Raw genomic sequence first — 15,614 nt, forward strand, 5'->3', positions numbered from 1 at the left:
ACAGCGAAAATATAAAATTATTTTCGCCTCAATATCCTTTTGCAAAGGTTTTATATATTATTAATTGCGTAACCTATCTACGATTATAAAAATGCATTCGTATCACTTGCAAAAACTGTATTTTGTTTGTTTCTAAAAATAAATATGTTCTAAAGTATGTGCTTATCAGCAATTATCTTTGTTTACTGAATACCTTACAAATAGGCAGCTGCTTTAATGCCGAAGTAATGTGATGTGTCAACAAATTATATCAGCCAAATTATATCACTTATTCACTGCTTACGAAATTTTTTTATGTTTCTTTTATTTGATAATTGCACTCTTATATTGCAAATTAATTTTGTGAATTTTGTAATCATAGTGCTAACGTTTTTCTCGAAAGAAAAAAAAAAACGTTCCTCTTTTTCGTACCAAAAAATAAGTTCTTCCCCGGAATTATAATTTTAGATCGGGTACTGCGTAAAAACAATTATAGATAACTTATCTGTCACGTGATGTCCCTTATTTTTCTGTCCACAATGTGACCATTTAGAATGTGACATTTTATTTTGTTGTTAAGGCCAGTTAGATCGATAGTTCGTATAAATATTTCTTTTTTGTTTTATCAGAGTTCAAATTTCGAATTTTATCGTTTGCGAATTCTTTTGTTACAATTTTTGTTATTGATATTTTGATTTTGAAATTCTTTTTGATATTTTTTTATTCATTAAGCTCCAGTTAACTCAATTACATTTTTTTCAAGTTTTGTTTTCTTCCTTAAATAAAGAAAGCACATCTTTTTTATTATTAAATATCTCATTATATTTAAGATTTATTTAAATTTTTAAAAATTGTCTTTAATTTCTGCAGATACTTTATTGATGTTCTGCAGGTACTTTATTTATTTTTGTATTTAATATTTATATCTTATTATTGCAGTTTATTGTTTGTTTTTAAACTTTGTTTCATTTGAATTTATTTCATTCAATGCATTCGATATTTTTTTCCGCTATCAGAGATTTCGATAGTATTTTATTACAATCGAATTGTTTAGATTCAATTTTAAATATTCATTTAAAATCTATGATGAAATATCAATTGTCTGGAAGCACTAAGCTCTATCTTCACTGTATTTATGTAAGTATATTTGCATTGATTTATTTGAACGCATTTTAATTACATTGTTTTTCCACATTGTGTATATATTATTTTGAAATCGTCACTCTTAAACGTTTATGCATTAGTAGGTTTTTTTTTTTTTTTTTTTTTTTTTTTTTTTTTAAATAATAATAAAAACCGTAGTTATCAGTATATCTGACAGCTGTTGGTTAAAGGACAAAAAGTTTTAAAATCCTTTTAATAGATGGTAGATGCTAGTAAAAATTAAAGATATTAATTATATTAACTTAAAAATTATATGATGCGCATAATATAAATAGAGCATGAACGGGTAATTAAACATAATGTATATCATGATATACATACCTATATTATGATGCATACTTGATACGAACAAAAAAACTAAAATTTGGTAAAAATAATATAAAAAATATTTGATAAAAATAATATTAAAAAATACTTGTTCAGTCTTATTAGTTCGAGGAGTTGATTTTAAGTATGCTAATTATTGCAAACGATTATTTAAATTATGAAATCAGACACAAAACGTACTTACTCTGAGTAAAAAAATTAATGATAAATTTTCTTATTTTAACTGGTATTTTCTTCCAAAAAACGAATAATAAAATATATCGCAATAATATTTTGATTCATTTTGATAGTTGCTCCACTGTAAAAATTTCTGGATTAATTTCCGGTAAAAAGTACTTAAACCCTGTATGTATCATCCGGTAGAATGCATTTTAACTTAAAATCCATTATTACCGTAAAGTTCTGTGCCGTAATTTTCACAGCAATATTTATTTAATTCAAGTGATTCAGTTGTATTATACTAGATATTACTATAAAAATTACGGTATCATCAATATTCTCTTTTCGTAAAATTTTACACTAAAAATGAATTTTTCGGTAAAAAGTACTGGTATCCAAAGTGTCGGTATTTTTTACTGTAATTTTTTACAGTGTGGGGGTATGGAGACAGATGCAAACGTTAAAATTAGCATTCGACATCTGACATCTCCTGACTTAATTATTATTGTTCAATCTAAAATGAATTTCTGTTTTCAATATGAATTGTGGAAAATGTTCCACTTACCTTTAGACCGCCAATTTGATGATTGATAAACCTTTATTGGTTTTAATTACAAATAGATGAAGATGAATTTACATGAAATGGTAAATGATGATTATAAAGTGATGAAAATATTGAGTTAGGTATTAGCGCTGCATGGCGCTTCTCTAGTTACATTACTTCTACTGTTTTTAAGTTTTTGAAAAAATAAAAAGTTAATACTTCTGATGCGCCAGTGGCGCCATCTGGGGATAGTTTTCTGGGATGAGGGGGATGACATCTGGGGATGAGGGCTCGTTACATCCTCCCACCTTGAGTTTTGGACGACGAATGTCGTGACGAAACTCAATTAGGCAATTCAAGTCTATAAAGTTTTCGACATGGTCGTAAGTATGATCCATGCCGAGTTTTTACGCGCACCACTCTTATTTTTCCATCTTTGCCGGGGTAAAGAGCTTCTATTTTACCCAAAAGCCAATTGATGCGTTTGTTGTTATCGTCTCCTACGAGAACGATTTCTCCTTCTTTAACTTGAGAGTCTTTCTTTTTACGGGCAAAATCCTTAAGTTGTCCTAAATATTCAATTCGGAAACGTTTTCTTAAGTCCTCTCGAATTTTTTGACGATAGGCAAATCGTTTTTTCATCCTGGTGGCATCAATTAAATCAATATCTGGTACTCCAGATTCTTTAAGTTCGTGCAAAAACATGGCAGGTGTTAATGGTATCATGTCCTCTAGATCTTCTGAGATGTACGTAAGTGGTCTGGAATTTATGATGCTTTCAACATCACAAATTACTGTGTATAGCTCTTCATAGAGAAGGTTTGCTCTTCCAAGGACTTTCCGTAAAATAGATTTTAGCATTCCAATCATTCTTTCAAAAAATCCACCCCACCAGGGTGCAGAGGGAGGATTGAACTTCCAGTGAATCTTTTTCGAAGTAGCAAACTCTTTTAGTTTTTCGAAGTCTACTGATTTCAGATCTGCAGCCGCGCGAGTCAGATTTGTGCCGTTGTCAGAGAAAACCGTTGCGGGTCTTCCTCGTCGTGCTATAAACCTTCTAAATGCCAACAGAAAGCTATCCGTGGAAAGTGAAGTTACTAACTCAACATGAATAGCTCGGAAAACCGCACAGGTGAACAGCACGATCCAACTCTTGCTTCCATCCTTCAAAAAGAGTGGTCCGCACAAATCCACTCCAATGACCTCAAAAATCAATGCTTCTCGTACACGATCTTCTGGTAGAGGACCACTTAGCACTTCTGTAGGACGAGCGCTGAATCTTTTGCAAATGACACATTTTTTAATCACTCGTTGAACAGTTTTTCTGCATCTGAGGATCCAATATTGTTCTCTTAGAACTGACATTACAATTTGAGTTCCGGCATGATTTAGTTCTTTGTGTTTATCAAGTATAAGGCAGTGAGTGACATTATGGTCAGATGGCAGAACAATAGGATACTTAAATGTTCTCAAATCCTTCCTCATGGCTATTCTTGTTCTAACTCGTATAAGGCCTTCATCATCCGTTATAGTTTGTAATGAAGTATAGCAAGGCTTGGTTTCTTCTGCTAGGCATCTGTTCTGCACGTACTTTAAAATGACCATTTCAGCGTCTTTCATTTCTTCAATAGTCAGCTGTTTTTCGAGGTTTCGTTCATCCACAGCACTCTTGATGTTTCGATAAAATCTGTAAATCCAAGCAGTTACCTTTATCATTTTTCGATATGATGTTAAAGTATCATATAACGGAATTTGTCCTTTGAATAAATTTGTTGAAGTCACTACCGTTTTTCTTCTTTCAGCGTTGATAATATCCAAATCTGGATCGATAATATCTTTTGGCCAGAGCTGTGGTGGATCTTTCAACCATATAGGGCCCTCCCACCATTTAGATTGCTTAAGATGCTCTGCAGAACATCCTCGTGAGGGAAGATCAGCTGGATTAAGAGTTCCGGGAACATAATTCCATTCTTCTGGCAAACTGAGAGATCTGATTTCTTGGACTCTGTTGTAAACAAAAGGGGCCCAATTTTCATTCCTTTTTATCCAAAAGAGGGCATTTACTGAATCTGACCAGAAAAATGTTGGAATATTTTCAAGTCTTAAGTCTGATTTAACTCCATGTGCCAGTCTAGCTCCAATTGTACAGGATAAAAGTTCAAGTCTGGGTATTGTGACGGGTTTTAGAGGAGCTACTCGAGATCGAGCTTGAATGAGCTGACATGATGTCGAGTCTTCGTTTTGGCTTCTCAGGAATATGCATGTAGCATAAGCTACCTTGCTCGCATCACAAAAAATATGTAAACTTAAATTTCTCGAACCTTCAGGCTTGTCCAAGAGACACCTCGGAATGGTTATATCTTTCAATTGACTTAGTTGTTTTTGCCATTTTTCAAACGTTTTTCTAATAGAAGATGGTAATTCTGCATCCCAAGTGCATTTTAGCTTCCAGCACTCCTGAAGCATGATCTTCGGTCTTAATGTTACTGGACACGTGTAACCAATTGGGTCGAATACTTTGTGAACTTCAGACAGAATTTTTCTTTTGGTTAAAGTCTCAAAGGCCTGCGATGTTTCCTTTAAGTCCAAAGTCAATGAATCAGTACTTAACTTCCAAATCAGTCCCAAAACTGGTACTTTTCTTTCTTCTTCAGGGATGGCTACTTCTTGTGAATTTAGGATACTATGCTCCCACCCTCTTAGATCGAATTGAGCTCTCTTCAATATATACTGCGATTCAGTCATAAATTTGTGCAAATGTTCTCTATCTTCAACACTGGTTAAGCAATTATCTACATAAAATGATTCTTCTAATTTAACTGCAGTTTCCAGCATTGATTCTGGCGCTTTCTTCAAATGGTACCGTAGGGTGGCTCCCAACAAATATGGGCTGCAAGTCAAGCCAAACACCACTCTTCTATGTTGGTAAATTTTGATCTTCGAAAGGTCTCCATTTTCACACCATAGAAATCTTAAGAAAGGTCTATCAGCTTCACTCAGTTGGATCTGTAAGAAAGCTTTTCGAATATCTGCAATGACTCCAATCTTATTTAATCTAAATCTGTTGATCACTGAAGGAATGAGCTCCACAAGATTAGGTCCTTTTTCAAGACAATTATTGACAGAGGGGAAATTTTTTATTTTGGTCGAACCATCAAAAACAGGTCTGATCTTGGTAGTAGAATTTTCTTTTATCACTGCTCGGTGGGGCAAAAAATGTTCATTGGTGGCTGCATCGTCTGGGTCAACCTCTTCGATAATTCCCTCTTGTAACCATTCTTTAAATACCGCTTCATAATCTTCTAATATTTCTGATTTCCTTAAGGACTCAACGCAGTTCTTTAATCTTCTTTCAGCAACACTTCTATAATCAGGCAAAGTAGGGTGATTTAAGATCCATGGAAGGCTCACTTCATATCTCCCATTTTCAAGTACCTTTATGTTGCGATTAAAATGGTCTTCGGTAGCTTTCGCAATTTCTTCTCTTGATTCTTTTTCACCTGGGTCTAATATCCCTAACGTATCTAGTTTCCAGAGATCCGAAATTTTAGCCTGAGCCACATGAAGGGACAAAACTGTGTTGGTACTATTACTGTTTTCGGGATCACGAGTTTTTCCCATAAGTGTCCAACCTAATCGCGTTTCGAATGCAACTAAACTTTCTGAGACCGATTTAATAATACCTGTGAAAAGTTTACCGCAAACGTCGGCTCCGATAAGTAAATCAATTTCTTTAGTTTCTGAATTCGACCCTTCCATGTTTTTATAATCGCAAATTTTAATTCCTAACTTATTCGCTTCTTTTATCCACGAGCCGTCTCTTATTTTAGGAATTTCTGTACAAATTTTTTCCTGATCATAAACTTCCAAGTTACAAAAATAATCCCGATTTAAATCGCTCAAAAAAATTCTGTATTTATTATGCTGATTAGTTCTTTGTAATCCACCGAAAAGACTATGATTTAAGTTTTCTTGGCCTATTGGTTTGTAACCTATTTTATTTATTGTTTCTTTTAAAAGATACGACTTTTGGGACCCCGTGTCTATCAATCCGCGTATAACTATTTCTTTTTTTCCGTTTATTAAGCGAATTGTTAACGTTTGCATTAATACTTCCGGATTACAAGTTTCATTCGATAAAACCGTACTTTCCACTTTACTATCTGTTTTCTTTTCCGGACACATAAATGTATAATGACGTCTAAAACAAATATCGCATTTTACAAAACTCCTGCATTTTTTAGCCGTATGGCCAAAGCGAAAACAAATAAAGCAACAACCGCTTCTCTTTAAAATATCCCTTTTCTCATTCATTTCTTTCATTTTAAATTCATTACAATCCCATAAATTATGTCTATCGTTACCGCAAGAAATACATTTATTTTTCTTATTACTCGATTCATTCAATAAACCAGACGCCGTTGATATGAGATTCTTATTTTGTTTATTCGAATTCTCGCCTCCACTGCTACGCTTTGAGGAGGGGAAGGGGGAACGTTCTGAAACTCGTGTTATAGACGAACTCAAGGCCGTGGCTTTTTCTCGGCTAATTACTTCTGTTTTTAAAATATCGAGGATCTCTGACACTTTCCACTCATCATCATTGCTATATTTTTTGGTTATTTCTAACACTATATCTGAGGGAAGTAATTTAATAAGTATAGGACAGAGTAAAGCCCCGTAATTTTCCTGATTAATCCCCAAAGATTCTAAATTCCTTATTTCAGTTTGACAAGAATCAAAAAGTTTTCTTAATGAAAAAATATCTGTTGATTTTTCTACTGGGGTTAAACTCAACAATTTATTCAAATGAGAGTTAATTATCAACGTTTTCTTGCCAAAGCGTTCTTTTAATGTTTCAATTGCTGATACATAATTATTATTTGTTAAACTGAATCCTTTAATCGCATCTGAAGCCGATCCCACTAAATATGTTTTCAAGTAATTAAACTTTTCAACATTCGACAAATCAGTGTTTTTATCTACGGCAGATTCGAACTGATCGTAAAATCTTTGCCAGTCTGCAGGATCGCCAGAAAATTTCTCTATAGTTAAAAGAGGCAGTTTCACAGAAGAAGTTTCATTTATTCTTATATTAGTGTTTATCTTCGGTTCAGAAATGTTCGAATTTAACTCAGGAGACACTACCGACAGTTTTTCTATTTTTCTGTTTAATCTGCTTCTACTTCGTACAATATTTGTCAAATATTCATCACACTTTATAATTTCTGTATCGATTTCATTTACATCCGTAATACCCTGCTGAATTTCGAGATCAATTTCTTTCAATTGTTCTTGTTTTAACATTAATTCAGACATTAACTCATCCAATTCATCTATTGTAACCTTATCGTCTTGATAAATGTTTTCGATTTTGGTTAATAACTTAGTTGTTAATGACCTTATCGTAGTACGCTTTTGTTTGGATTTCTCCATCTTAATTTATAAGCGAACTATTTATACACTTAAAGTCACTATTCTATGAAACTAAATTTCTAATCGAAAATAAACAAGAAATCTCTTAATGGCGGTCCCTGTTCGGGCGCCAGAAAATGTTCAATCTAAAATGAATTCCTGTTTTCAATATGAATTGTGGAAAATGTTCCACTTACCTTTAGACCGCCAATTTGATGATTGATAAACCTTTATTGGTTTTAATTACAAATAGATGAAGATGAATTTACATGAAATGGTAAATGATGATTATAAAGTGATGAAAATATTGAGTTAGGTATTAGCGCTGCATGGCGCTTCTCTAGTTACATTACTTCTACTGTTTTTAAGTTTTTGAAAAAATAAAAAGTTAATACTTCTGATGCGCCAGTGGCGCCATCTGGGGATAGTTTTCTGGGATGAGGGGGATGACATCTGGGGATGAGGGCTCGTTACAATTATTAAGACTGTATTTTTCAGATTAACTTACATATTTTGTGGATGTTTGATTCTATCAATTAAAAAGAAAAATTCATGTTTATTGAGAGAAAGTACGTTTTTCATCTAATTTCATATCTTAAATTATTGTTAGGAAAAGTAATTAGCATAAGATCAATTCAAAAAGTATTAACATAAGATCAATTCCTCGTTATATGTTAATACGTAAAAATCCGGTCATTCAAAAGTATCCAAATGTTTCATTTTTTATTTTACGTATTGTACTCTTTTTTTTTTTTTTGAAGAAAAAAAAAACTTTGTATTTATTCTATGAAAATTCAACATTCTGTGAATGTCTATTAGAGATGAGAGAAGTTAGGCTACGATCCCGTTTCGACGAGGGCATGTTTACTAAAAAAAAGTTTCGGGTTCGGACACCTGATAAAATGTTTATAAACATTTTAACTACTTTAAAATAAACGTTTGGTTATTGAGCATGAAAAACGTAACATTTATGAGGTATAAAAAATTATAGCGAAATTATTACAGTGCTTGTGCTTTGTGAGGATAACGCAAATTATTCTCATATAAGTTCTATTTAGCTTAAGATATTGATTTTCAATTTTAATCAATTATAGATTTTTCTCTTCGCGTTTTGTTTCTCCAGGTTAGGGGTGAAAAAGGTTTTGATGATTAATTTCCTTGTTTAGACGTCAAAGGCCGAGTGGCGAGGACGTAAAATTTAGCCTTTATCAAATGTAAATTTCGGGATCGGGCTTTAATTCAGGCCCGGACTGGGATCTAAAATCGGCCCGGACATTTTAGAGATATCGGCCCTCTACTGCACATAAATACAGCGTGCGCGAAGCTTACGCGGATCCTAAAGTATCGTTTTTAGGCATTTTTTACTTATAAATTCTCGTGAACGTAAGTTAATTTATCGAAGTAAGAAAGTAGATGAAAATTGCTTAATAATCCTTTATAGAATATATTTCAATTCAAAATACATGGTTCTTATGAGGAAACATAGGTTGATAAAATCAAAAAGAAGGTAAACGATGAAGAGTAAATAAAAATATTTATTATACTACACATACACGAATGATTTATGTAAAAAAAATTTTAAAAATAGATTTAATGCTTCTTCAAAAGTCATTAAATTAAAATTAAGTTTAACTTTGAAGAGGCTCACTATTTTCTGCCACATGATCGATTATGTCGTCGCTATCTAATTTCATTAATAGATCTTTTTCCATTACCATGAGAGTATTCAAATTATCAGAAGATAAAGTACTCCTCATTCGATTTTTAATTACTTTTAATGTGGAGAATGATCTTTCACAAACCACCTGAGTTTTTGACAATGTTAGTAAAAATTTTAATGCTAGACTAATTAAATTGTAAGAATTGGTCAATAAATTGAATCTCTGTAACATCTTGTAGCAACAAATAACACAATATTTGAACGCACTGCGTGTCTCACATTTTAGACTTACTTCTTCTGTTTCCAAAGTAAAGTCGTTATTATCTTCATTTCAATGATCTTCTGTGATTATTTTATAATCTTCTAAGTCTGAATTTTTTGTTTTTTCCATTGTAAAGCTAAATTTCTAAGTTCAATCCGAAAATTTTCACCTATAGCTGTTTCGTCAAATTTTAGCAAGAGTTTGCTTAGTTCGCCAGATTGAAGCTTTCCATGAAGCCATTTAGTTCCCCAGATTGAAGCTTGGTGAGACGTTTTTCAGGGAAACGCTTCGGATCTTGATAGGAAAAATCGGCGTACAATTTTCCATTTGCTGGAAATCGGCGTTCCATTGACGCTACAACTGTGCTGAAAATAATGTTATTGACGTTTATCTTAAATGCAAGGGTTTCATCATCAAAAACTGTTTCATTCGACGCTGTTTCACCCGGCATCAATTTTCTTTCCTTCAATCTTTTTTGTGGAAACTTTGTTTGAATTTCAGTTTCTTCAAGTTCCTTATTTGCGCGAATAATAAAATCATCTGTTACTTTTTGTACACCTTCAAAATCTCTCACTATTTTTTTTAGTTTTGAACACGTTTTGATACCATTCCAAAAGTTTTTAAGATGTCTAAACCAGAAGTTTGCAAATATTGGGAGAGTGGTGTAGTTAATTCAAATATTCTCGAGAATATTTTGACGGTGATTACTGTTTCATATTTGCAAAATGATTCTAAAAATATGTTTGCCTTTGCACGGATATTTGGCTTGAAATTTGATTTTTGTTGTATAGTTTCTAAACTTGTAATCAATGTGACATATAACGGCTTAATAGTTGAATCTGAGTTTGAAAATTAACCAAAAATTTTCTTTAATGCGGAATCTTTGGACCACCAACGTGTTTCTCCAATAGTTGCGAGCCTTTTTTATTTTATTTCCGTGCTCGTTACTTTGTTCCCAGATGTTCATGCATTGGTATGATTCACGGAAAAATACTGCGACGCTATTTAGTAGGCTGAAAAACTATGCACTTTCAATTAGTGCCTTCGTGGTATCTCCTAAAGCTAAATTTAAGACATGTGCGTAACACCAAACATGAATTTGACCAGGGGACTCTTTGGAAAGTCATGAAGAAAATCCTTTATATTCAACTTGCATATTTGCAGCCCCGTCAGTTGAATTACCGATGCACTTTGTTATATCTATATTACAAGACTTTAAAACTGAATCCACTAAAGAAAACACATTCTGTCCAGTTGAAGATTTATATACACTCTGCAACAGCGAGAAGTCTTTCATATACACGATATTTCATATATTTTTTTCAATAGAAACCTTATCTTATTTGGTATCATTGAAGAGAGTTTTCGAAAAGAAATAACTTTTACTTAAAATATTTTTTAATATCTCCTACTATTTTCAAGATAATAGATAAGAAAAAATACATATTAAATAGATTTTTTTCGTCATAATGTCTTTTACCTTCATTGAAACACATTTGTGCTTTTCTTCCCATCTTTTATAAAAGTTGAAGCGATTTTGATAGTTTAAGTGAATTATTTTTGATAAAAATGATAAATTGAAGTAAATAATCAGAATTTTTTCGTATCTATTATCTTGAGAACAGAAAGAGATATAAAAATAATTTCAAGTAAAAGTTACTTTTTTTCGAAAACCCTCTCCAATGATGCCAAATAAAATATAGATTTCCATTTAAAAAATCAAAACTGTGTTCAAATTCCGGTACTTCCGGGAATTAGCAATATCACTATTGAATTCCTTGGGATCGATTTAGTTATTAGATTTTTTATTTCAAATCGGTTATTTGCTCCATTCTCGAAAAAAAAAATGGGTGGCGCACATGTTCTGAATCACCCTGTATTTTAAAACAATAATATTGCTACATATATCATACATATGTTATTTAATATTATTATTATTTGCGCAATATTATTTGAAATTCATGCAATGTATAAAAAAAAAATTGCGCTGCTGCTCGGTCCAACCGGCCCTCATGCCAGACCGGCCCACCGGGCATTTGCCCGGTCTGCCTACTGGCCAGTCCGGGCCTGCTTTAAATAATCCTAAAAGTAGCAGGCTTGGGTTAAAATTCTTCCTGCTGAGGCTAACTCCTTTTGCACATGAATTAGGAGAATCAATGGAAGGAGCACATAAAAATTTGCATTAATTTTCTCCTCATTTTATTAAAAAAACTGTTCGAAATATATTTTAATTTTTTCCATAAATTGTTAAAAACTATTTTGGTTAATTTCAGTTATTTTTTCTTTCATTATTGAATTAAATTCTATTCGCGATCGCAACGCTCGAGTACGCCGTCTAGCGGGAGCCTGTAAATATCAGACATTAATTTATCACGTTTTCATTTAGTTCCATCAAAGTCATTGACTGAATCAGACGCCATTTTTTAGCAGCAAATAAGAAGCAAAATTTCCCTAAGGAAAAGGCCGAAGAACTTGAAAAAAATCTCCAGAATATTAGTAAATCTTTCAGGAACAGAACATGCCAAACATTTGAAGAGAAATTCCTCAATAATTTTTTATTTCTATTATCAACAAACTTGCAACTGATGACTTCCGATTTCGGATACTGTTACAGATGTGTGTATTAAGGTAAAATGCATTTCTTCTGTCTTCAATTCATTACGAATTAAAGTGAAGTCAACATTGCTTTCGTCATTCCAGTGAATAAATATGAATTCAGAACATACAGAATTGTAATAGTTATAGCATATTCTTCTTCGTTATAGAATAGTATATATTTTTGTATCCATATAATTCGGAAAACAACAATAAAAAATTATCCAAGTTACTTGAAATAGTGCCATTTGTGCTGATTTTTAATTAATTTGAATCGTTTTCTTGGTAAGTTTTTTTTAGTTTTGAAAGAATAGATCATTTCAACTAGAATTCAGCTGTTCTGTTTTTAAGATACATATTCAAATTCATATCAATTATAAAATTTTGCTGTGTAGTATGTTATCTAAAAGTAATGAAGGGATAAACTATGTACCTATTATTTGAGAATAAAGTTTTCAAACAAGGAACTTATCATTTTGGAATTCTCCGGGAATTATAAATCAGGTAAGTGCAATGATTTTTACAATAAAAAATTTGCTTGTAAATATTTTTTTTCATTTGATGATGGTTCTCTACAGAATGGTTTTTTACGTCTGATTAAGAACTATAAGAATAATAAAAAAAGAAACAATATGGAAATTTTTATTTCAATGTAAAGAATTCTTAAAATCGTTTTTTTATCCTAAGAATTCTTTATTTTCCGTTTTTTAGTTTATAATTTTTTGATAAAAATTGTTCTCAAAATACTTTTTTTGAAAAATTAAATGGTATAACATTATGTGTTTATGTATACTTCTTGTATATTCCAATGTTTGAAGTAATATGATTCAGAAAAGTATGGAATAAAAATTCGGTACTTACATATTAACGCCACCGCCGCTACAGATTTGGCGGTTTTTAAGTGCCGCCAATCTACACTTAAAATTTTTGCACAATTCATAAAATAAAACACTTTATTTAAAATCAAAATAGTCGATCGGATTTCGGTGGAAAATGAGCCGATATAGAGTTTAGCATCGATTCAAAACAATCATATCGCCATATGAACTCTGATAAATAAGATTCCAAATGAAATAACATTTCCAAAACGTACTTTTACCAAGATAAAGTTTCATGTTGTGGGAATTGGTACATTTTCGTTTTTTCGGTAAAATATTTCCCTCCTGAAAAAATAAAATTGCATCTTGTTTTGTTTTTGGCAAATCCCAAAGACGAATTTTCGTAGCACTAAAAATGGCGACAAAAAAGAATTGTTTTTTTGTTTTTGCTTCGTCAGCATTCTTTATTTTACGTTTCTTCGTTTCTAAATAATGATTTTTATTGAAACTTGAAATTTTTTGATAAAAATTGTTGTCAAAAAACTTTGTTTACAAAATTAAATTTCATAAAATTATGAAGCTTATGTATACTTTTTGTTCATTTTAATTTTTGAAGTAATATGATTCTTAAAACTATAGAATGTAAAGTTTAAATGGGCCTTTCATGTTATATCATTAAATTTAGTAATACTATTTCTCGGTCATTAGGTTTTAACTCTTATAAGAATATACATATTTTTTTCTCTTAATGTACAAATATTTTTCCGATGTGTTTTGGATATTCCTTCTCTAATAAAAAGAGATACCATTTTGTTTTCGGTTGTACAAGAAAGAATATCAAGCATTTTTCTTTTTTAAATTTAATAAGCCACATTAAAGAAGGAACGTTGCAATGCTACACGCTACATTAACGACGTCTCCAGAGTAACTGAATGACGGTTCATATAGAAATCGCAGGTAAGCGTCTCATACAACAACGCCCCCTATAGTTCGTTGCGATCGCGAATTGCAAGTTTCTTGTTTTCTCAGAAATTCCTCAAGCAATCGTCAGAAACAATTTCAGTCACGTGGGTGTGGTTTCTCTTTATCAACTTAGGAATTGTGGGAAATTAGTTAAAAGTTTCAGTTTGCTTTTAAATTTTTTTTTACTTTCGTTTTCCTTAACTAAAAATTTTCATTTTCCGTGAGTTTTAGCGTGTAATAACTTTAATAGTATCGAAACATTTGAATAACGTTTTTTAGAAAAAGAGGATAACTAGCATTTGTTAAGAAATATATCTGACAGTTCGTAAAAATATTCTTTAATAAAATAATATTCACCATGACTTCGTTTTTCTGTTTATTAATGATGGGAGAGGTTTCACTGTTTCGTCGTGCATGGTATTCTGTTACAATCGACATGTTGAAAAAGGTATTTACAGTTTCTAAATTTTTTTTGAAAAATATATTATATAATTTATAGTGTTTTTATTATTTCTTTTATACAAATGTACTACAAAGGAACGACCAAATTTTTGTTTCTCAACCCTTTAAAGCAGATGGGACACTGGTGTCCCATATATCTATACAATATATATATATATATATATATATATATATATATATATATATATATATATATATATATATATATATATATATATATATATATATTTATTTATTTATTTATTTATTTATTATTATTATTTTTTTTCCGGACGCTCTAATTACAAGCAAAAATATATTTTGGTAGTTTTTAATTATAAAAAACAGACTAATAGTTAATAATAAAAATCTGTTAGATTATCGGAATTATATTTGTACAAAAATATTTAATCCAAAAAGAGTGGCTGTCATTTTTTTCTTTTTTTAAATCTTAAAATTTAACAATAATTAATTTTATAAATTAAAAAAAATTGCAATGATATATAACTGTTCTGTTTAGATCTAAATAACTGCAAATAAGTGTAAATTTGAAAAATTATTGTTTGTCAGTGAGCCGCGTTTAGGAAGATTTTACATTAACGCAGAAAAAGACACCGGTGTTGTATGCTGTATTTTATAACCATAGATTATTCAAATGCTAAATATAATATTTTTCATCTATTTTGAGCTATATTAATATAAACAATGAAAAAAAATATGAAAAATATATTTAATAAAAATTTTGCGTCAAAGGGTTTATGTTCAAGCTGGTGAATATTCGTTTTTCCAAACTAGGTATCAACCTATGCCTGTAAACCCCAAAAGTTTTTATATCTGAAATAAACAAATAATAATAATAATCCGGGAATATTTCCGAATTGTTATCTGTGGCAAAATAATCGCCTAGTCTTGGCAAATTCCGGGTAATTCCGAGTAAATAAACAAATTAAAAAAAAAAAAACATATTTTCCTGATTGCTACTACCCCCCCCCCCCCCTAATATTTTGAGAGTCAAAAAATCTATGTGTGCTGTGCTGAAGGGGAAAGCGTAAATGATTATATAAATAAAATGCTATCTTTTGAACAGTAGATTGCTGAAATCCGTTCTTTAGATCACAGGTCATTTAGGTGTTCCGTTTTTAATTTTGCCTATTTTCCATCAAATTTATTGATGTGATAGTACGTAAACTGTAAATGAAAATTTTAAAAAAAAAGGAAGAATATTATTATTCTCACCTTTAAAATATCAGAAATTTTAATTAAACGTAATATTCTTGTTTCAAAAGG

The 15,614-nt window shown here is 31.2% G+C and overlaps 1 protein-coding gene across 14 annotated transcripts in view; it reads left to right on the plus strand.

The window, feature by feature from the left end:
- The first annotated feature begins 532 nt into the window (after positions 1 to 532).
- LOC107449188 (uncharacterized) overlaps positions 533 to 15,614 on the plus strand; it is a 74,409-nt gene continuing 59,327 nt past the window's right edge. For 6 of the 14 annotated variants that reach the window (XM_087161280.1, XM_087161283.1, XM_087161282.1 and 3 more), the window contains exon 1: positions 538 to 1,116. In XM_087161280.1, the coding sequence (XP_087017406.1) occupies positions 967 to 1,116 (150 nt within the window). In that variant the 5' untranslated portion in view covers positions 538 to 966. Of the gene's footprint in view, positions 1,117 to 13,950; positions 14,335 to 15,614 lie in introns of those variants that run through there. The other 8 variants (XM_087161281.1, XM_087161290.1, XM_071181586.2 and 5 more) reach the window with 7 other exon arrangements.

This window comes from Parasteatoda tepidariorum, chromosome 4 (assembly GCF_982258835.1).
Source record: "Parasteatoda tepidariorum strain Cologne lab strain chromosome 4, Ptep-v5.0, whole genome shotgun sequence".
Lineage (NCBI taxonomy): Eukaryota > Metazoa > Arthropoda > Arachnida > Araneae > Theridiidae > Parasteatoda > Parasteatoda tepidariorum.